The 19,561-nt window shown below is 44.8% G+C and overlaps 6 protein-coding genes across 8 annotated transcripts; 2 read left to right on the forward strand and 4 right to left on the reverse strand.

Annotated features, from left to right (window-relative positions):
* Nucleotides 1-537: 537 nt before the first annotated feature.
* LOC108048058 (valacyclovir hydrolase) lies at nucleotides 538-2,067 on the forward strand. Its single transcript, XM_017128523.2, has one exon. The coding sequence runs from the start codon at nucleotides 723-725 to the stop codon at nucleotides 1,551-1,553; it is 831 nt and encodes a 276-aa protein (XP_016984012.1). The 5' UTR covers nucleotides 538-722; the 3' UTR covers nucleotides 1,554-2,067.
* A 94-nt stretch (nucleotides 2,068-2,161) lies between these two features.
* Nucleotides 2,162-2,829, reverse strand: LOC108048061 (protein D3). Its single transcript, XM_017128525.2, has one exon. The coding sequence runs from the start codon at nucleotides 2,754-2,756 to the stop codon at nucleotides 2,226-2,228; it is 531 nt and encodes a 176-aa protein (XP_016984014.1). The 5' UTR covers nucleotides 2,757-2,829; the 3' UTR covers nucleotides 2,162-2,225.
* Nucleotides 2,830-2,919: 90 nt separating this feature from the next.
* LOC108048060 (protein D3) lies at nucleotides 2,920-3,917 on the reverse strand. Its single transcript, XM_017128524.2, has 2 exons — nucleotides 3,184-3,917; nucleotides 2,920-3,118 (listed from the first exon to the last, which is right to left on the reverse strand). The coding sequence occupies exons 1-2, from the start codon at nucleotides 3,582-3,584 to the stop codon at nucleotides 2,980-2,982; spliced, it is 540 nt and encodes a 179-aa protein (XP_016984013.1). The 5' UTR covers nucleotides 3,585-3,917; the 3' UTR covers nucleotides 2,920-2,979.
* A 374-nt stretch (nucleotides 3,918-4,291) lies between these two features.
* LOC108048062 (AP-2 complex subunit mu) lies at nucleotides 4,292-6,437 on the reverse strand. The gene is made up of 3 exons (XM_017128526.2): nucleotides 6,098-6,437; nucleotides 5,597-6,035; nucleotides 4,292-5,541 (listed from the first exon to the last, which is right to left on the reverse strand). Exons 1-3 carry the CDS (start codon nucleotides 6,272-6,274, stop codon nucleotides 4,844-4,846), a joined length of 1,314 nt encoding a protein of 437 aa, XP_016984015.1. The 5' UTR covers nucleotides 6,275-6,437; the 3' UTR covers nucleotides 4,292-4,843.
* A 625-nt stretch (nucleotides 6,438-7,062) lies between these two features.
* On the forward strand, nucleotides 7,063-8,447 carry LOC108048046 (26S proteasome non-ATPase regulatory subunit 6). The gene has a single exon (XM_017128511.1). The coding sequence runs from the start codon at nucleotides 7,185-7,187 to the stop codon at nucleotides 8,352-8,354; it is 1,170 nt and encodes a 389-aa protein (XP_016984000.1). The 5' UTR covers nucleotides 7,063-7,184; the 3' UTR covers nucleotides 8,355-8,447.
* On the reverse strand, nucleotides 8,355-19,192 carry LOC108048045 (protein abrupt). 3 transcript variants are annotated; one of them, XM_017128509.2, is made up of 3 exons: nucleotides 18,612-19,190; nucleotides 11,602-12,540; nucleotides 8,355-9,263 (listed from the first exon to the last, which is right to left on the reverse strand). In XM_017128509.2, the coding sequence occupies exons 1-3, from the start codon at nucleotides 18,814-18,816 to the stop codon at nucleotides 8,602-8,604; spliced, it is 1,806 nt and encodes a 601-aa protein (XP_016983998.1). In that variant the 5' UTR covers nucleotides 18,817-19,190; the 3' UTR covers nucleotides 8,355-8,601. The 3 variants fall into 3 exon arrangements, with proteins under 3 accessions (XP_016983998.1, XP_016983997.1, XP_016983999.1); XM_017128508.2 differs by lacking the exon at nucleotides 8,355-9,263 and adding an exon at nucleotides 9,306-10,776 and having other exon boundaries at nucleotides 18,612-19,192; XM_017128510.2 differs by lacking the exon at nucleotides 8,355-9,263 and adding an exon at nucleotides 10,789-11,501 and having other exon boundaries at nucleotides 18,612-19,188.
* Nucleotides 19,193-19,561: the final 369 nt, after the last annotated feature.

Here is a 19,561-nt window from a genome sequence, read left to right on the forward strand (position 1 = left end):
TAGTATAGGAGCGCTTATTTTTTTTTTTTTTATTAAAAAAGTATATTTTTATTTAAAGTTTAACAAGTTTTCTGCTACCTATGTGGCAGCTTGACCAGGTTGTAAATATAATATTGATAGCATAATTATAATATAATATACAATAGTTATCATTTCTTGTTCAAGAGTATATAATTTTTAGCTTGGAAATAATAATATTAGTTTATATTTATATATATCTCGATGGAAGATCGTGTGGGTGGAATCTTTTCAGTCTTCTTTTTGTTGGTCTACGAGTAAGTCTTCTGGCCAGGGAGTTAGGATGAGAGCCAAGTCGGCTGATGTAATTTAGGAGCGCTTATTAATATTAATTATAATTCTAAGAAATTAGCACCATAACTTGATTTATTTGAATACTCTATACGTGTATGTTTTATTTATTTATTAATTTCTGTTAAGCTTGATAGGATAAACTTGCTGAAAAAATAACGGTCATCAAACATTTTTGACCAGGTGGAATATTGCTTCACCGCGTGTGCAGCCACACTAATCCGATCGTTTACTTACAGCTGTTCTTATCAATCAGCTGTAATCAGCGGAACCATATCAAGTGCACTTTACAAAGCGTCGTGTGTAAAGATTTGGACAAGCCGCAAACCATTTTCTGAATATCTGAAGTGCACTCCAGAAACAACTAAGTTTGTTACCATACTCCAAAATCCCCGTACGATCCCGCTTACGTAATGCTGAGCAATCTGGGAAGGCGATTGGGTTCACCCCTCTACAGGCGATTTGTGCACACGGAGCGGAAAGTAAGGGTTAATGGCTCCGATCTACACATTGTAGAGAGCGGCAGCGGAGAACAGAGTTTGCTCCTGATGCCCGGAGCCCTGGGATCTGCTTGGACGGACTTTAAGCCGCAGATTGAACAGCTGCCGAAACTTTTGCCTGGTCACACGATCATCGCCTGGGATCCGCCAGGTTATGGAAAATCAGTACCTCCCCAACGAAAGTTCGGACTAGATTTCTTCCAGGAGGATGCCCAGGCAGCTGTGGATTTGATGCGGGCTCTGGACAGGCCAAGGTTTTCCATTTTGGGCTGGAGTGATGGAGGAATCACCGCCCTAATCATAGCAGGTCGCCATGCCGAGGCTGTGGAGCGCCTGGCCATTTGGGGAGCAGGTGCCTACCTAAACGCTGATGAAGTCAAGGCCCTCAGAAACATCCGGGATGTAGCCAAGTGGTCTCCCCGCATGCGTGAGCCCATGGAGAAGGTGTACGGCGTGGAGAGATTCCCCCAATTGTGGGCCGAATGGGTAGACGCCGCCTGCTCCTTCTATGACCAAAGGGACGGCGATTTCTGTCGCTCTGAAGTGGAACAAATAAAGGCACCTACTTTTATACTGCATGGAAAGAAGGATCCCATGATAGCAGCGGAACACGTTCCCTGGCTAAGGGAGAGGTTGCCCCAGGCAAAGTACCACGAGTTCCCTGAGGGCAAGCACAATATTCATCTACGTTATGCGGAGGAGTTCAACAAACTGGTTGCCGATTTCTTAAAGAAAAAAGATTAGGATCTTTTATATATTTTAACAGTCGATATTACTTAACTCGAATTTTCAAATAGTAAACACATTTATTAATAATGCAATTGAAAAATACACTCTTGATCCAAAAGTGGTTTATAAACCCCTTTTTGTGGCAGATAGTGGTTCGAGTTAAATAATTTCGACTGAAATAGGAAATAGATATCAGAAATGAGAAGGCAACTGTCCAGGGTCCAATATACTACAAAAAAGCTGATAGTTTTGATGAATCAAATTCATATCTAAACTAAAGGAAATTGTATATCTATTGTATGATTCATGAAACTAATTGAGGAATAACCATATCTCTTAGCTTAGCAAGATTGCAGTAAAGGAAATAAATGAAAGTGACAACTACCGAAGAAAAAATCGCCAACAAGGTTATAAATAAATATAGGTACGACTTTCTGAAAGAATTAACAGCCTAAAGCTCTCAGAAAATTTGAGTCACCTTAAATCAAATTAAGCCAAATTAATTAAAAAGCATTATCTAATAAAAGTTTGTAAAAAAATTGTCAGCGGCTTATATATTCAGAGATCCTACGGAAATCTTAAATATCCTTGAACTCAACCCGCCAACAAGGTAAAAAGCTATGTTTGTATGATAACTAGTATTTAAAATTTATTATTTCACAGAGAGCTGATCAGTTGGGGGCCAGATTACTGGACCGTCTCGATGAGGGTCTTGACGTAGTCATCGTACTGGGCCTGGAAGAAGTTGCCGGCCACGGGACCGCCGAAGCTGTACTTCTGGATGTAGTCGCGGGCCTTGACGTTGATGCGGCCGGTACGGCTGGTCTTGGACACGAACTTCTCGGTGGTGATCTTCTCGTTCTGCTTGAACACCAGGAAGACGTAGCGGTGCAGGCCGGTTCCCTCGCGGGGACCAGCTCCGATGTACTCGGCGATGGTCTGGCCCTCAGACACCTTGTTGCCGGGAATGTTGATCACCAGCCAGTGGAGCAGCTCACGGAACTTGGGGTCCTCGCGGCTGGGTGCGTCGGGGTCGACCAACAGGATGGTGTACAGGGAGCCGGCATCGGCATCGTAGGTGACCGTGGGCTGGTCCTTCACCTGCGTGGGAGTCAACTCCTTGCCCAGCTCAACCTGAACGCCGGAAGGATAGGTGATGGTAGCCTTCGAGGCGGGCTTGACGTCGATGATGTCGGGAATGATGCCGGCGGTGTCCATGTTAGCTGGTAGTTCTGCTGCTTCTGCTCGGTGTGGCGTTAGCGAGGTGACTCTGGCCCGGATCCCCGATGGCCTGCCTTTTATCGCCGGACGGAGTCGCAGTCCGTCGCCTAATCATTTCGCCGCACTTTACGGCTAATACCCCAGTGCAGAGATAGAGAGATAAGATGGTTCGACTTTATTGACTCAAAAAATGAAAGCCCGGCATGATATATGCAAAAGCCTAGCCGGTGAATGTTTTGTTCCGGATTGGCACAAAGTCATCGTACTGGGCCTGGTAATAATTGGCTGCAATGGGTTCCCCCAATCCATGCTTGGTGGCGAAATCCCGAGCATTGAAGTTCAAACGACCTGCACGAGTGCTGTGAATTGGAAGAGCTTGGTCAGAATTTCTTTTCACCAATAAATATGAAGTAATGTATCTTACGTATTGGAAATAGTGGGCGTCTCATCGATCTTGTTCTCCTGTTGGTAGAGCAGAAAAATATAGCGATGAAGGCCGGTGCCCTCTGGCGGACCGGAACCAACATAGGCTGCTAACGGATAGCCTTCGGATGGATTGATGTTGCTGCCCGGAATGTTGACAACAGCCCAGTGTAGGATTTCACGGTACTTGGGATCCTGACGAGTCGGAGCATCGGGATCCACCATAAGCAGCGTGACCAGGTTGGACTTTCCCTCGAGCCCAGACCAACTGACATTCGGCACATCCTTCACCTGGGTGGGGGTCAGCTCGTTGCCCTGCTTCACCTCAAGATCATCGGCGTAGGTGACCTGCACGGTGCCAGCGGGAACCGCATCCACAACATCCGGAACTATGTCATCCATGTTACGTGTAACGTGTCTGACGAAAAAGATGGACGATACCGCCTTGTCGCGCTCTTATCACTGATGACCAAGCCGGCTGGGTGATAACAAAGCAAAAGCTTCCCACTAACACAGCGGATGTCTTGCGGTTTTATTAAAATTTCCAGTCCAATTAATTAATATCTGAATGTTGAAACCACTCAAGGTTATCCGGCGCTGGCAACAGCTAACACCTATAAATAATAGTTTTATAGAGAGTGAAATAAAAAGGTTATCGCGGTGGGTAAACTGATTGGTCAGTGTTTCGACATTGATTTCTTTTCGATGGAAAATTGTGAAAAGCCCTTAGCCAAAAGCAAAGCTTTTATGCGTACTGGCATTATTTAGGCATTTTTTACTACAAACGCAAAGATCACTAAAAAAAATCTCTTTGAATTTGGTATGATGAGTCATAGCTTAAAACTAGTTTTTACTTCTTTGGGAATGATACAATTTCATATTTAATTATGTCCCAAAGAATTTAAAAACGAGTTGAGTTTGAACCAATGTGCACACCTGATATCAAAGACAGCACTTGAAGGTATCATAAAGTCATATATTGTTCATTTATGAGGGTGTAATGGTACCTTTTCGATTTATTACCTTAGGCCATCAATCTATCAGTACGATATTATGAAAGTCCTATAGAAAGTAGGAACTGAGCATACCACCAAAGAACAAAACTTCAATTTAGTATATATCATGCTAATTTATTAAACAATTCGAATATTATTAACACTTGAATATCAATATTGATAGCGCTGACAGAGAGTTTTGGTCTATTAAATACGCTTAGTTGCATTTATCGCCTTTGTTCTTTGCACAATGAAAATAATGATTAATATATATATTTATAATACGATAATACAAATAATAATTAGAGTTGTGAAAACGTGAGCGTGAGATTTGAGAGGCGTCCCGCGACGCATATAAAAACAACATAGTTTACAATTACATAGTAGGGGTAAATAATAGTACCTAGTGGTATGTCTATAGGGAACACGCCCCGCCCGCATAACCAGTGCTCGCGGAGGCCGTGTGTGCGGTATACGGCATATGGTGTCCGGGGTGGACCCGCTACTCGGGCATCCTCCGGACTTGCTGGAACTAATCTTGGAATACATTAACTGCTGGTTCAATTTGATTGAGGAAATACCAATAGATGCGGTAACACGTTCTCCATTCGTTTCGTTAAATTCAACTGTGATACTCTTGCTCCGTGATGGCGATGGTTGGCCGCCCTAGCAGCGCGTCTCGTAGAGTCCGCTACGTCCGATATAACGTACCCACTTGACCACGTCGTGGTCGGAGTAGTTCAGCTTGGGCTCAAACACCTTGAGGTAGCGCACCTTAAAGCCGGATGGCGCGAACGGCACCTCGAAGTTCATAGAGATGGGCGGCCGTGTCCACTTCTTCTTGGTGTCCGTCTCGAGCAGCTCGATCTCAGCCGAGAGCTGCGTCTCCTTCATGCCCGCCATGCGCTTGATCTTCCACACGATCGCGTTCTCCGAGGCCTTGTACTTGGCCTTGCCCTTCAGGCAGATCAATTGCACTCCCGACGTATTCAGCGGTGTGGGAATCTTAACCTCTATCTTCTGGCCCAGCAGCGAGGGCTTAAAGTTCGATTTAAGCACCACCTTGACCTCCATCTTGGTGCGTCCCACCTCGCGAACCAGCGGAATGACTCGGAATGGCAGCGAAATGTCTTTGGTGGTGCGGTAGCGCATCAGCTCAAACTCTCCGTCCGGCGGGATGAAGCTGATCGAGTGCTCCGTCTCGAATTTGCTTAGCTTGACACACTGATGGAACTGGCAGTCATCGATGACCACAACGGGTTTGCCGGAGCGTGAGGTTTCCGCCTCGGAGTTTCCGGAGAGGCCGCGTCCCTTGGACTCCATAACGATCTTGTCGTTGATCCCGAACTTGCACTCGGGCATGCCTGTGAAGCAGCATTGTTAACGGAACTCGTTTTTATATGGATTATCTCAACTTACCCGACAAATACGACTTCATCACTACCTTGCCCGCCACATGGGCGGACAGAACCTGACCCTGCGGACTCATCAGCAGGTTCACATACTCCAGGACGTCCAAGAAGAGCTCGTTGCGCCGGTACTTGATGCCCTCGCGACGCCAGCCAATCTGGCCGGTGACCTGCGAGGTGATCTGCATCTGCTCCTCCTTGGTGGCCGACTTGATGCCCTGCTGCGTGATGAAAGTCTTTAGGGTACCGGAGTCCGTGTTCTGCGGGTAGCCAAAGTCCAGAATTTCGTCGAGCAGCTCGTAGATGAGCACAAAGTTGTTCTTGATGTTCTCCTCGGAAATCTTGCCGAAGTACGACTGCATCACCTCGATGATCTTCAGCAGGAACTCGAACACCATGGCTGCGTTTACATTTTGCTTGGTCACAGCCGCCAGCCAAATGTTGGCCCGCTGTGGGAAGAGATTAAGCGATAAGAGGGATAGGGAATAGGATTGCGACTTGGAACACCCACCTTGATGTGGAAGAAGCTGGTCCGCGCTATGTTGGTCACTGGCGAACGGACTTGCTGGCGGGCGTGGATGACGTTGACTCGAAAGGCGTCCACGGCATTGCGACCGATGTCGTCGCGGTAAACTCGCGAGATTAGAACCTCGCCCTTGTGGTTGTAGACGAACAGGCCGCCGATCATCTTGTGCGCTTTCTGCTGGTTACTCTGAGTCGATCCACCTTTTTCTAACCTGAACGGGGAGTTTGCCACCAAAGGATTCGCACCGAGCTCCAAGCGAAAATTTTTATCAGAAAATCAATTTCACTCCCCTTTAGTGTGGCCGTTCGTGGAAGAATATGTACCGAAAGTTTTACGGTCACACGGTTATGTCGTTATGCGGTTATGACACGGCTTTAATATTGAACCCATATATTTTGCAGATTATAACGACTGTTAACAAACTATATTGTAAATATAGCTTTGTAAATAAAGGGCATAGGTTAAATACAACTTTTTCTAAGAAAGTCGAAAAAAATAACGTTGAAAGGCTATTAAATTAGATCCATTATGCACGGTATGGGAAAATATGTCGTGGAAGGAAATTATTTCTTACAAATGAAGTAAAACTGAAAATTTATACATTTTAGTTTCAATAAAAATTCAAAGACGCTAATCGTCAAAAAAGGACTTTAGTTTAAGTGCCGTATCGCTGCTTTAAAACATTTTCGCAGAATTCAACTTGAATTAAGAACTCAACTTACGAACTCATTACACATAGATAGATATTTTATTACCGAACGGAGCACTCTTAAGCATTTAAAGCAAAAAAAAAAAGCTATAAAATTATAATCGGTGGTGTTTACTGTAATGCCAAACAAATTATTTAAAATACAGTTTTTTTATTAATATGATTTTTAGCGGCAGTGTAAAAGGGCATTTCACAGTCCACAGCAATCGATAACTTACTCTCAAGTCTGGCAACGCCACAGCACAACCAACTTCACGTCGTACATGACTTTGCGGCTTTGACAAAAACAAAATCCAATTTTGTTAAGGAAAATTAACAATTTCTCTGTGTCAAACAAAGGCTACATCCATAAATACGATCACAATGCCCGCCGAAAACCTGGAGGAGCAGGGTCTGGAGAAGAACCCGAACCTGGAGCTGGCCCAGACCAAATTCCTGCTCACCCTGGCGGAGTACAAGCAGGATGCGGCCCTGAAGGCGAAGCTTCTGGAGGCGATTCGCACGGAGAACATGGCTCCGTGGTACGAGCACATCTGCACGGAACTCGGCTGGGCCGTGGACAAAGATCTGCTGGCGCGCATGAAGGAGAACAACCGCGTCGAGGTGGAACAGCTGGACGCGGCCATCGAGGACGCGGAAAAGAATCTGGGTGAGATGGAGGTGCGCGAGGCGAACCTGAAGAAGTCCGAGTACTTGTGCCGCATTGGAGATAAGACTGCGGCGGAGACGGCCTTCCGCAAGACCTACGAAAAGACCGTATCGCTGGGTCACCGCCTCGACATAGTGTTCCATTTGATCCGCTTGGGGCTTTTCTATCTCGATCACGATCTCATTACGCGCAACATCGACAAGGCCAAGTATTTGATTGAGGAGGGTGGCGACTGGGACCGACGCAACCGACTGAAGGTCTACCAGGGTGTCTACTCGGTGGCGGTGCGCGACTTCAAAGCTGCGGCCACCTTCTTTCTAGACACCGTCAGCACGTTCACCTCCTACGAGCTGATGGACTACCCCACCTTTGTGCGCTATACCGTTTACGTGGCCATGATCGCCCTGCCGCGAAATGAGCTGCGCGACAAGGTGATCAAGGGCTCCGAGATCCAGGAAGTGCTCCATGGCCTGCCCGATGTCAAACAGTTCCTTTTCGCCCTATACAACTGTCAGTACGAGAACTTCTATGTGCATTTGGCCGGCGTAGAAAAGCAGCTGCGCTCGGACTACCTCATTCATCCCCACTACCGCTACTACGTGCGCGAGATGCGCATCCTGGGCTACACCCAACTGCTGGAGTCGTACCGCTCCCTCACCCTGCAGTATATGGCCGAGTCTTTCGGCGTCACCGTGGACTACATCGACCAGGAGCTGGCCCGCTTCATCGCCGCCGGACGGCTGCACGCCAAGGTGGATCGCGTAGGCGGCATCGTGGAGACCAATCGACCGGACAACAAGAACTGGCAGTACCAGGCCACCATCAAGCAGGGCGATCTGCTGCTCAACCGCATCCAGAAGCTGAGCCGCGTGATAAACATCTAATGTAGTTCATATAAAAAGGTTTATTCAAATTCAACATTTATTACAGTGTAAAGCTAACGCAACGTACAATAATAAAAACGATATAAAAACTCATGGAAATGCTCTAGTGGATTGTACGTTCGCTTATGTATTAACTAAATTCTTTGGAATTGTTTTGGTCACGCCGTCTTTAGTGTATTTGAGTATTATTGCAATCATTCCATGTTTTGTACTTAACTGTCATTGGACCTGCTATTTAAATGTAAGCCTAAGCATCACCCTCCCCCTTCTCCTTCCACGACGGCTCCTCTTTGGGATCGTGGGCGTGGCTGTGGCCGGATTCGCTGCCCGGGAAGGCGATTGAGGGCTTGTTGTTGGCCATGAAAGTGCGTGCCATCTCCTCAAGCACCGCCGAGGATCGGAGTCCGCAGTCGAGCGGCTCCTCCATATCCTGCGCCCGCTGCCGCTGTTGTTGCTGATGATGCTGCTGCTCCGCCGATGCCTTGGCCGCCATTTCGTGCAGATTCTGGACCATATCGTGGATGGGCGAGCCCTGGGCCAGAATCTCCGGAACCATTGGGAGGGAAACCACCCCGCCCATATTGTGGCGCCGCATATCCGCCAGTCGAGTCGTGCTCATGTTGATCAGGGCGTTCATCATCACCTTGTTGCGCTGGTAGTCCTTGCGCAGGTGCTGGCGAATTTCCGTGTGGCAGTGCTCATTGTTGGTGACGATGATCTCGCCGGTGTCCGTGGTGGTTACGCGCGCCTTGCAGTTGAACTTGCGCGAGAGGTTGCACTGCCAGTACTTCTTGTCCTTGCGCACGTACTGGATGCCAAAGGTGTGTCCGTCGTGGACCAGCAGCGGCTTGCCCCGCTGGCTCAGCATGAACTCCAGCTTGCCCTGGAACCAGTGCTCGCCGGGTGCGACTAGAAGGACGAGAAGGCTGGTGAGGATCGGTTCGGGTCTGAGGCTGCTCCCTCGGTTGGTAATGTTTTCTTTTGAATGCCAGGACATACACGAATGAGCCCAATTATGTGTGTTTATGTGTGTCATGCAGGGTACTTACCTGCTAGGTGGTAATATAAAGTAGAAATCCCTTTGGACCTGATATTATAAGTTCAATACATCACATTAAATATTAAATGCTGTTAAATATTGCTATCTTATTATATCAGATCCAAAATGCAATTAATTCTATCTTATGAATATAAAACCTATTTCTATTTGGTTAGTGGCTGGCCATTGGAATACCCATTGATATACGCACAGGGCCACGAAACATATCCAAAATTACTCTGGTTAGCTTAATCTGGGATTCATTTCACAGCGCCCATTAGTACTTTTTGGTTTATCGTTTCGCAATAGTTTATCAAATACATTATGCACATCGGTAAGGGTATTTACATTGGTTACTCTCTCTCTCCTTTTCGAATCAAATTCAATTTTCTACTACAAACTCTAGCTAGTCAAAAATAATAAATTACTCCTCGGTTTTCGGGGGCAGTGTGGCGAGGGGGATTCCCCGGCGACAGCCTTACATGTTCTCCATCTTGAAGCTGTGCCTGGTGTTCGGGGATATCGTAACTGAGTTAATCACGTGCGCTGTGCTGGGATCAGTGGATCCCTCCGTGGCTCCTTCTTGCTGCTGCTGTTGGTGTTGTTGCTGCTGCTCCTCCACAGGTTGTGGTGGTGGACTCTGGGCCTGCAGGGAGTGGCTGCTGCGGTTAGATTGCGGACTCTGCTGAAGGTGCGCCGGCGAGAGGAGCACTGCTCCCGATCCCGAGCCACCTCCCAGTTCGAGATTGTGCTGCGGTGGAGGAGGATTGTGTGGCGAGTGTTGTTGGTGATGTTGCTGTTGGTGGTGCGTCTGCGTCTGCAGGTGCATCAGATTCGGATTGTGCATGAGGTTTGCAGAGGCGCCATGCTGATCCATGTGCGGCGGCGCCTGGTGATGCTGCACCAGGAGATTCGGCAGCGGCTGTCCCAGGTGGTGATGATGATGCGGGTGGTGCGGCGTCGATGTCACTGGCAGTGGAGGTGGCGGAGGAGGCGGTGGAGGCGTTTGATTGGCAAACATGTTGCTCACTCGGTTGCCATGCTGCAAGTCCGTGCCCAGGTGGCCACCACCATCCGTCAGAGAGTAGCCCGCCTGGATGGGAATCGGAGCAGAGCCAGAAGGTGTCCCAGAAACTGAAGACGTTGAAGCTGCCGAAGATCCCTGACCGCCGCGCATATGAGGTGTATGGTTGTGAACGCCCGTGGCCGAGATGATCCTGCCCAGGTGGGTGATGCACCTCGCCCGACACATGCTGATCCGGTACGACTTGCACAGCCAGTAGGTCTTCATGCCCTGCTGCGTGGCCACCGTGTTGTTTCGGTTGAACACGCAGTTGCCGTGCAGCAGCGAGGTGGTGGACAGCATCACCATGTTGCTGCCGCCTGCTCCGGACAATGGTGGATCATTAGTGGTCAGTTCTTCGCTGTATAGCGCTCGAAAGGTTTTATTTACAAGGGAAAAGGGCGGGGCAAGCTTTTTAATAGTGGGGAGGAGTCATACCCCTCCTCCTCTTGGAAAATGTGATTGGGTGTGCGTGTTTTTGATACTGTGCGTTTGTAAGGCGTTAGAAGAATTAGGTTTATGAAGCAAATAACTGAAGTAGTTCTATCTTGATACATGGTTATGTGTGAGAACTAAGAGGCACTACTAAAGGTGTCTTAAATGCAGTTTAAGAAGGAATCAAATTGTCAAGTAATCAGTGAACCATAAAATATTTCCTTTAAATTGTTTCAACAACTTTTTTAAATGATTTTATCCGCAAAACAACTAGTATTTTAATAACTTTTGAAAAAGAATGAGAATCTAAAACGATTGCAACCCCTTGAAGCCTACCAGTCTGCCAGATCGATTGAACAACTGGATTCCGCGGGCAATCAGAGATATCTTTGTTTATCTAACTATACCTTCAGTTCAAGTGCTTCTGCTTAAATCTTTTAACCCAGTTAAATCAGCAAATATCCCTCTACAATCAACCGTGGCTGTGTTGTGTTAAGTGCTATTCGGTTCCATTCCTGGTTAAATGCAATGTGGTCAGTGGGCTAGTGGGTACGTGGGATGAATGATGATGTTATGTGAGCCGAATGATGGATGCAAATCAAAACCCAATCTTAGAACGAATAAAATAATAAATAAAAATGAGTGCCAAGCTACATGCAACAGAAAAGTGATCAAAGAGTGCCAAAGGCACGTATATGAAGGCCACCTACTTTGGGGAATGTCCATGTGGTTGGCAAAGTTCTTGGAATAATCGTTGGGCATGTACAGCTCGTTGGGGTACTCAGTGCCTGAGCCGAGACTCACGGATCCATTGTTGTTAATGCCTCCGGGGCCGCCGGAATTATTGGAACTGCCGCTGGGCCCGCTGTTGTTGCCGCTCTTGTAGAAGTTGTAGTTGTCCAGATTGAAGGCCGGTGGGAAGGGATTTCGAATAGGCGCAGAGGAGGAGGCCGAGGAGGTGAGGCTGCCCACGCTGCCCGAACTTCCGCCACCGCCGCCCGACGAAGGCCCATGATGGTGACCATCCGATTCGCGCTTCAGACCTCCGAGATCGTAACGCGGTTCTCCCATTGTAATGTGCGGAATGGGTGGCATGAAAAACTCCTCGGCATTCAGGCTATTGTCCATTCCCGCTGCACTATCCGCATTCTCGCCTCCTCCGCCTTCGCTTCCGCCGGATCCATGATCCTTGAGGGAGCGCCTCAACTGCTTACCCGAGTAAATGGACAGGGAATCGCTGCCGAAATCTGAAGGCATCGGACGTTTGTGGGATGTGTAAAGGTGGCTGGCTTCGCTGGAGGCTCTGCTGGCACCGCCTGGCGAAGTGGTCCTCGCATTGCTCTGCCCCTTGGACTCATTGTGATCTGCTTCTGTTTTGCTATTATTATTGCTATTAGAGTTGGAGTTGTGATGGTTGGTGCTGTTGGTATTGCTGTTGTTTGATTCTTCTGCTGGAGGCTGACTAGAGGACTTCTCGGAGGCACTCGATCCCGGCGATGAGTTGGAATTGGTGGCCAGACCCTTGATCTGCAGCAGTTGGCCAATCTTCATGAAAGACTGCAGCTCCGTGTGCTTTACATTTACCACTCCTTGGTACATGAACTCCAGCAGCTCCATCATAATGTTGAAGCTCACATCTTTGAGTATGACTATAAGAGATAAGGCAATTAAAAAAAATAATTAATGTAAATATTTCTTTCCTCGAACTAATAATCTAATGCCGGAAGCTTGACATAAACTATTAGGTCATTTGGGATTTTTAAGTCTTAATAAATTTTCTAAAGAGATACTCAGTTTCGATCTTTGGGTAAACCCCAATGGATTTTTGAAATTACCAAAAGTGATTTAGTCAAAATATTTACGAATATTTTAATTGCCTTTCTTTTCTTTAGGGGAATTTTGTTTGTTTGGACAGATTAAGAACACCTTTTATGATTTTTCCCTCCCAAAATATTATTCCACGTAATTGCTTGTTTACATAAACACTTGGAACGACAATAACATCAGTACGAAAGGAGGTCAAATTTGTAGTTGAGATGTTATCATCGAAACGCTGAAATACTAAATCAATACATAAAAGCAGCTATGATAAGAAATCTGAAAACTTAAATATAAACTCAACAACAGCAACGCAGTAGCACACAATAATTATAAAATAAGTAGCCTGACATATCATCGGCGTGCTTTCGACACGGCCTAAGAAGCTGTGGAATAGTCCGGGATTCAAATACGATTCCATTCACGTTGGTGCGGATCTGTTATCTCAAGGGTGGTTTGAGATCAGGCCACATTAGTTTTAATATTTAATGGGGACCATGAGAGTAATAAAATTGGTTTTTTTCATTTGGAAGTATTTCAACGAGACTTCTCAAATTTGTTTTAGAGATGGATTTAATTACATTGTTCTCCTAGTTTTGGAATAGACAGAAATCGAGGAGTCAATTGTCAAGAAAGCATTTTCGTGAGATTACAATAAGTTTTTAAATAAAATTCAAATGGGTCATGTTAAAATGATAAGTCATCAGATAGACTTGTTTAAGAACGTATAATTTCTAAACTAACATTTTATTAATCATATTTTTTGTAACTAGTAAATAAAATTATTTTGCGTTCAAATAATAAAGAGAATATCAGAAATTAATTTTAGTACTTAACCCTTTTCAAGGAACTAGGCTTGAACGTTTCTTTCGAGCGATTTATTAAACTTTGCTGATCTAAATCTGATCCTTATCAGCACTCTTCCATCCCCCCTGCCCACTGTGCCTCTCCCTCGCAGCATCAACATCTAGTTAAAAACAATATTATCTCTTGTTCTCAATAACAATTTTATTACACAAACGGGCATACATAAATCGCGAATGTACGGCTGTATGTAAATACAATATTAAATCGCCGATCAGCAACAGACAAGCTCGGTTGCTTAATCTGACCGTGCGCCGACATCAATTGTGCCCTATCATTTGCCGTAGTCGTCATTACGGATCGTTTTGTCTCGCCTATCTATCTATCTGCGCCTTGGAATGTCCGTATTCGACCGAGTGATCGCATGGCGAAAGATCAAAATCCGGGCAATATATTGCTCCAGGGGTACAGTACACACATCGATAGATGTTGATGCCAGATAGATACGGAATCACATATAGGGAGCAGTCAATACTGAATACTATTTGCCTTACTTCTCCGTGCTCCGAAACACAGATACATCCCATCGCGGGAGATAAAGACTGGCCGTGGATCAAGACAAAGAGATCCATACACGGCATTCTCTCGAATCAATAAACCATTTATGAGCCCCGATTGTAGATAAACTCTGTCTAAAGTTCACGGAAACGTGATAAATCCGTGTATGCTGCTGATAAGAAGACCGAATGTACCCAAAAGTCTGAATCGAGCATCTCCGCAGAGCCCAGATCATCGCTTCTCGATCGTTCATTGCTTAAATGTATGCCATATACACCAGGGGCATTAAATGGGCGCCTGACCCGCAGTGATCTCCGCTGATATCAGAGTGGCCCGTAAGTAGATCGAGGGTTTTCAGAATGGGGGGACTGGGCTGGGGAACTGCAGCGATATCTTCCTTGGCTCGTTTTTGATTTGTTTCGGGCTCACAAGATCACGCCCACTCCAAACGCTTCCACCAATCGGATCGCAGGCGATCGATTTCGAAAACAGTTTTATTTTATAATTATGATAAATGTTTATCGAATCAGAACGCCAATAGGTTCGCTGTCGTAGAGCCGTCGGGCTTGACGACATTTCATTTTGACAATGTCGTCGCACGAACATTCATAAATATTTGTTATCTCCAAACGCCATAATAGTCGAGTAGTCGAATCGAATCGTCGTGCTGGTAGTAGTACAACCTGATAAAAACCAAGAAGCCCAGCGACAGGCCCAGCCAACCCAGCTGGTTATAGATTCCGATACCTCCCTTTCCCGCCCAACTCTTTTCGAAAATAAATCTATTGCCAATGTCTCCAAGAAGCCGAAATGACCAGGGATTAGCCCAGCTTAGCCGATTGCCACGTCTATTTGCGACTACTGGCTACTGGCTTCTGGCGGGCCATAAATTACGAATTGTCAACACAAATGGCCAATAAAAGCATTTATGAAATTTCATATGCTCAAAGTCAAAGTTTGATATAATATGAAGAGACCATAAAGTGCTCATTTCCTAAACGTAAACACCTACCAGCTCAATCGATTGGGTAAGGCCAGAAGCGGAAACCGTAGAAGGGTTTTAATAAATTCGATAATACAAAAAGATTCGCACATTAAGTGGCTTTAAAAAATTGTCCTGAATTTTACCCTTACATTAAACTTATAATATAAATCGTTATATTATAAAAAAGACTTTCCTAATGTGGCATCTTTAGTACTTCTTTTAACTGAAGAAACATAGAAAATATCGAAGTTACAATTTTACTTGGATAATTCTGAGTTGTATTTAAAAATGACAAGTTAGCTTTAAACATAGCAAAAGAAATAGTTTTTTTAGGACAAAGGTACAAAATATATTTATTCCGATATGCAAAAAATGAAATAGAAACTTATTGGTATTAATTTTTTTTTTTCCATTTTTTGATTATAATAAAATAAATTTTAAATGATTCTAATTAAACATTTTATATTTATAATACAAATGTAATTGCTAAGAAAAATATTCAAATATTTTAATGTTTTTTTATTTTTAATACCAAAAAATGCCTACTTATACAAATCACTGCCCCTCGATCATGGCACAATTCACTTAGATATTCTGTAGTTTCATGGCAATTAAAGCACTTTTGATAATCTACAGCAAGCTTATAACTTCGAAACAAACAAATTAAAGATTACGCCGTTTGAACTCAAAGTCCAAAATGGTCAAAAATGGATTAATTTGGCGCAAAAAATAGTGAATCCCTCCATAAAAATTGTTTACCCCCTCTGGAGCGAAAATAAAAAAAACACAACGTCTTTGCTTTAGTCACGATCCGGCAATATATTAATAACACAGGGTTTTTAATATTTACGACAAGTCCCCCGATCGATATTATATTATCTTCCCCAACCGGACCGTTTATGGCTGGTAAGCAACCGCTGGCTAAATGCGATCGCCGTGGCTACTTCAAATCGGGAGTGGCAATGGTTACCGAGCGAGGGGGATGTGGATGGGGATGGGGAGTGACTTGGACCTGGTTCTTGGAGAGGCCCAATATCACACATGGCACATGCTGCGGGTGTCTAAGTGCGTTATCTAACGAGCAATAAGTTCAAAATCTTATTTTACGATCAAGAGTGATACCCAGTGGTAAAGTGGTTGGCACTAAACGCAAGGCTGATAAAACACTGCCCCCATACGATGTCCGTCTTGTTTATGCCAATAATAAATAGATAATTTTTGAGGATTAGCATTGTATTGGGACTGTGACTGGGTTGTGGGCCGGGTGGGCCGATATAACCACTTGGCCGGACGGAGTGGATTGATTTACACGGCCGCAGCAGCGGAAACACGTACATATATCAGCCATGCGAAGCTCTCTAATCAATATCTCGAAAACTAAAGTCTTCGAGTGGTTGGACGGGGAGGGGGTGTACAGGGACCCAGTTGCTCAGTTGGGCAATAAATGATTGTTAAACGCGATAAAAAGATAAAAATATTTAGACTATTGTTGTCGCTGCGTGTTACACTCCGACAATGGGTAGACACATAAAGCAACATCGAGACCAAAAGCAACCAGAGCCATTTGGCTTGTTAGCACCTCGATGACTGTTGTTGGTTGGCTTTGGCTTGTTCGCTGGTCTATATTTAATAACTTGCCCCCGCTTGCGTTCAGCGTTATTTATAGGGTATATTAATATTCTTTATCTTTGGAAATACCTCTTGTAGCAGCGTTCGGTGGGTAGGTAGCACCTTTCTGCTGCTACTTGAAAAGATAAAACCTTATTTTTTATGACCGCCTGATCAGATAAAGCCACCGTGCAGCAGGCAGTCGTGTTCAACACGTCCGCGAACGAAATCGAACGGACCGACCAGGAGGGTCGCCCGGCTCGGCGATATCATATCCATATACCATATAACACCACCGTTCTAGAGTCCATTTGAAGTACATTTGATGAGGTCAGCAACGCACCCAATCTCCCCGATCCGATCGAGCGCAAAAGTGGGCCTCTGGTGGCTCATGGACCTTATCACGGTGCATACTCCCGTGCGTGGCGTGGGTAAACAATGTGAGTGTGCCCCTGGAGGCAGAAGACTCCTGCAGCTACCACATAGCCATAGACAACGTGGCGGCAACCGGCTCACTGGAGGATTATCACCAGACCTCGATTCTTTGTGGGTTGCTGCTGTTTGCCTTTAGATTTACGGACAGCAAAATCATCCTACAGTCGAACTCCTATGATTGAAACACTAACTGTAGATAAGAAACTTTAAGCTAAAGTTAAATAACAACACTTTGTAATAAACTTGAGCTTGTGTTCTTGGACTTTGGATTGGGAAATAAAAAAATTTCTGAATTCTAAATAATTATTAAAAATATTTGAGTATTAAATAAATATTATAAATTATTTAGTTGTCGTTTAAGAACATTTTGGTGTATTAAAATAAATTGATTACTCTGATGAAATTTGAGTTAGGTGAATTTTAGTTAAAATTTAATTCAACGAACTTATAGGTGAACAAAAATGCATCATTATCTTACATATTAGTAAGGAATTTCTGGACTTGGAAATTCCAAAATATACTAAACTATGGCTAGTTTGACTCTAAGTCAAGTGGTTTTATAGATGTGCCACTGTCGCACTGGAGCAGACCCTTCACGTGCTACCGTGGATGGGACTCCGACTGGAACTCGGAAACGAACTGGAGGTGGAGCTGCGCTGATAACCGCCCAATGTGTCATGGAATTAAACACAAAGGTTGATTTATATCTAAGCATTTGACAAGAGTGACGAACAGACAGGCTGACGGGCGGGCTCCTCGATAAACTGACACCTCTGTCCCAGTGATAAACTGACCGATTTCTGGAGGATTCGTTTACTTATTTTGGAAATCTTCATATGTATGGCAAGGCCAAGGAAAAGCGAAGACAATGTAACAACTAGCGATAGAATATCCGTATAATACAGCTTTAACAGACCAATATGACTAGGAATAGGTGACACATTGTCTTCTCCATTAAGCATATACATTTGTATTCAATGGCTAAGAAAAACAGAAGTGTAAGAAATATTCGAATAAGACCCCATTCTCTGATATTAGCTGATCAATTTGCAAGGGAATAGGTGATTCGGTTCATTGAGTAACTCAATGTTCTATTAAAGGTAAACATATGTAATACGCAAATAGATTGTGGAAAATGTAAAAACTTGCTAATTTGGGAAGTCGCCGTGTGCTTCATATTAATGGAATGACCAAGAAAACTTAAGACAATGTAGCATGTATTTGTATAAGACCCTAATCCCTGACATTAGCCGACCAATTTGTAAGGGAAGAGGTAGGAACTCAATGTTTTATTAGAAATGTACACATGTATGGCGTCAAAACTGGCTACTTTGTGGGGAATAGGCGGCTCATTGAGGAAGTTGTCGCGTGGACTCGACTTGGGTCATCCATATGCACGATGCAAACAATGTAAGACGCGCCGTATATCTTTGCATTTTTAGTTAGCACACAGCGGTCGCTGGCTAAATTGGACAATCAGATGACCAGATGGCCGAGACTGGGGCTACTCACTGATGGGATGCTGGCAGGGATTGGTGGTGAAGATCTCCTGGAAGTAGGGGCTGCAGATGGCCAGCACAATCTTGTGGGCCTGGAGAAGCTTCCCGTCGCAGGCGAGGGTCACGTCCACCAAGTCGCCGCGGTCGTACAGATTCTGGAAGCCGCTGGCTATGTTGTCCTGGAAGTTCTTCCAGCACAGCTTGAACTCGTCGTCCATGGCGGTTGGTTCGCCGTTCGCCTGGGGAAACTCTACTTTTCCACTTCCGGATAGTAATTTATGAGCACAGACGACTTCTTCGATTCTCGTGCGAATCTGTTTTTTATGGCTTTTGTTTATCCGCTTTGCTCGTGATTCGTTCACCGGCCAAAAATCACAGGTCACGGATTCTCCCGCACACTGCTACTTATTTTTATTTTAGTCAAAAGCGCTGCTTAATCCGCGTTCACGCGCACACGATCTCGAGTCGTTCGCGTCTACTGGCGCATTGATTTTGATTTGGACTCTAATTAACACAGTGTGATTTAAACATTTTTATCGGAAAGCGTGAAAAGCAGCGACGCTGTTTACGTTCCGGCTGATAATGAACGACCCTCCCCGCAACACACCCCTGTGTCCACTTTTGGGGAACAGTGACGACTAGGCGATTCGGAGAGAACGATGAACGGCCACACTGGCAGGTGGTAAACAATTGGCAAGTTTTAATGGGTGTTTCTGAGCTTTAAATCTCAATTTCACTATAAATAATAGTAGTATAATGTATATATTGTATTACCGTAGAATCAAGGAAGCATTTCCTCAAAATGAAAATTAATATAAGGTATTCAATTAGCCAAACTTTGTAGTACAAATATTGTGCAGATTACTAAAATCTTTTTAAATAAATCAATTTAAATTGGTCAAATTTGCTTCGACTTATCAAAATAAAAATCCGTTTATATATTCTATACACTGGTATTTTTTT

The sequence above is a fragment of the Drosophila rhopaloa genome, unplaced genomic scaffold, assembly GCF_018152115.1.
Source record: "Drosophila rhopaloa isolate 14029-0021.01 unplaced genomic scaffold, ASM1815211v1 contig_167, whole genome shotgun sequence".
Lineage (NCBI taxonomy): Eukaryota > Metazoa > Arthropoda > Insecta > Diptera > Drosophilidae > Drosophila > Drosophila rhopaloa.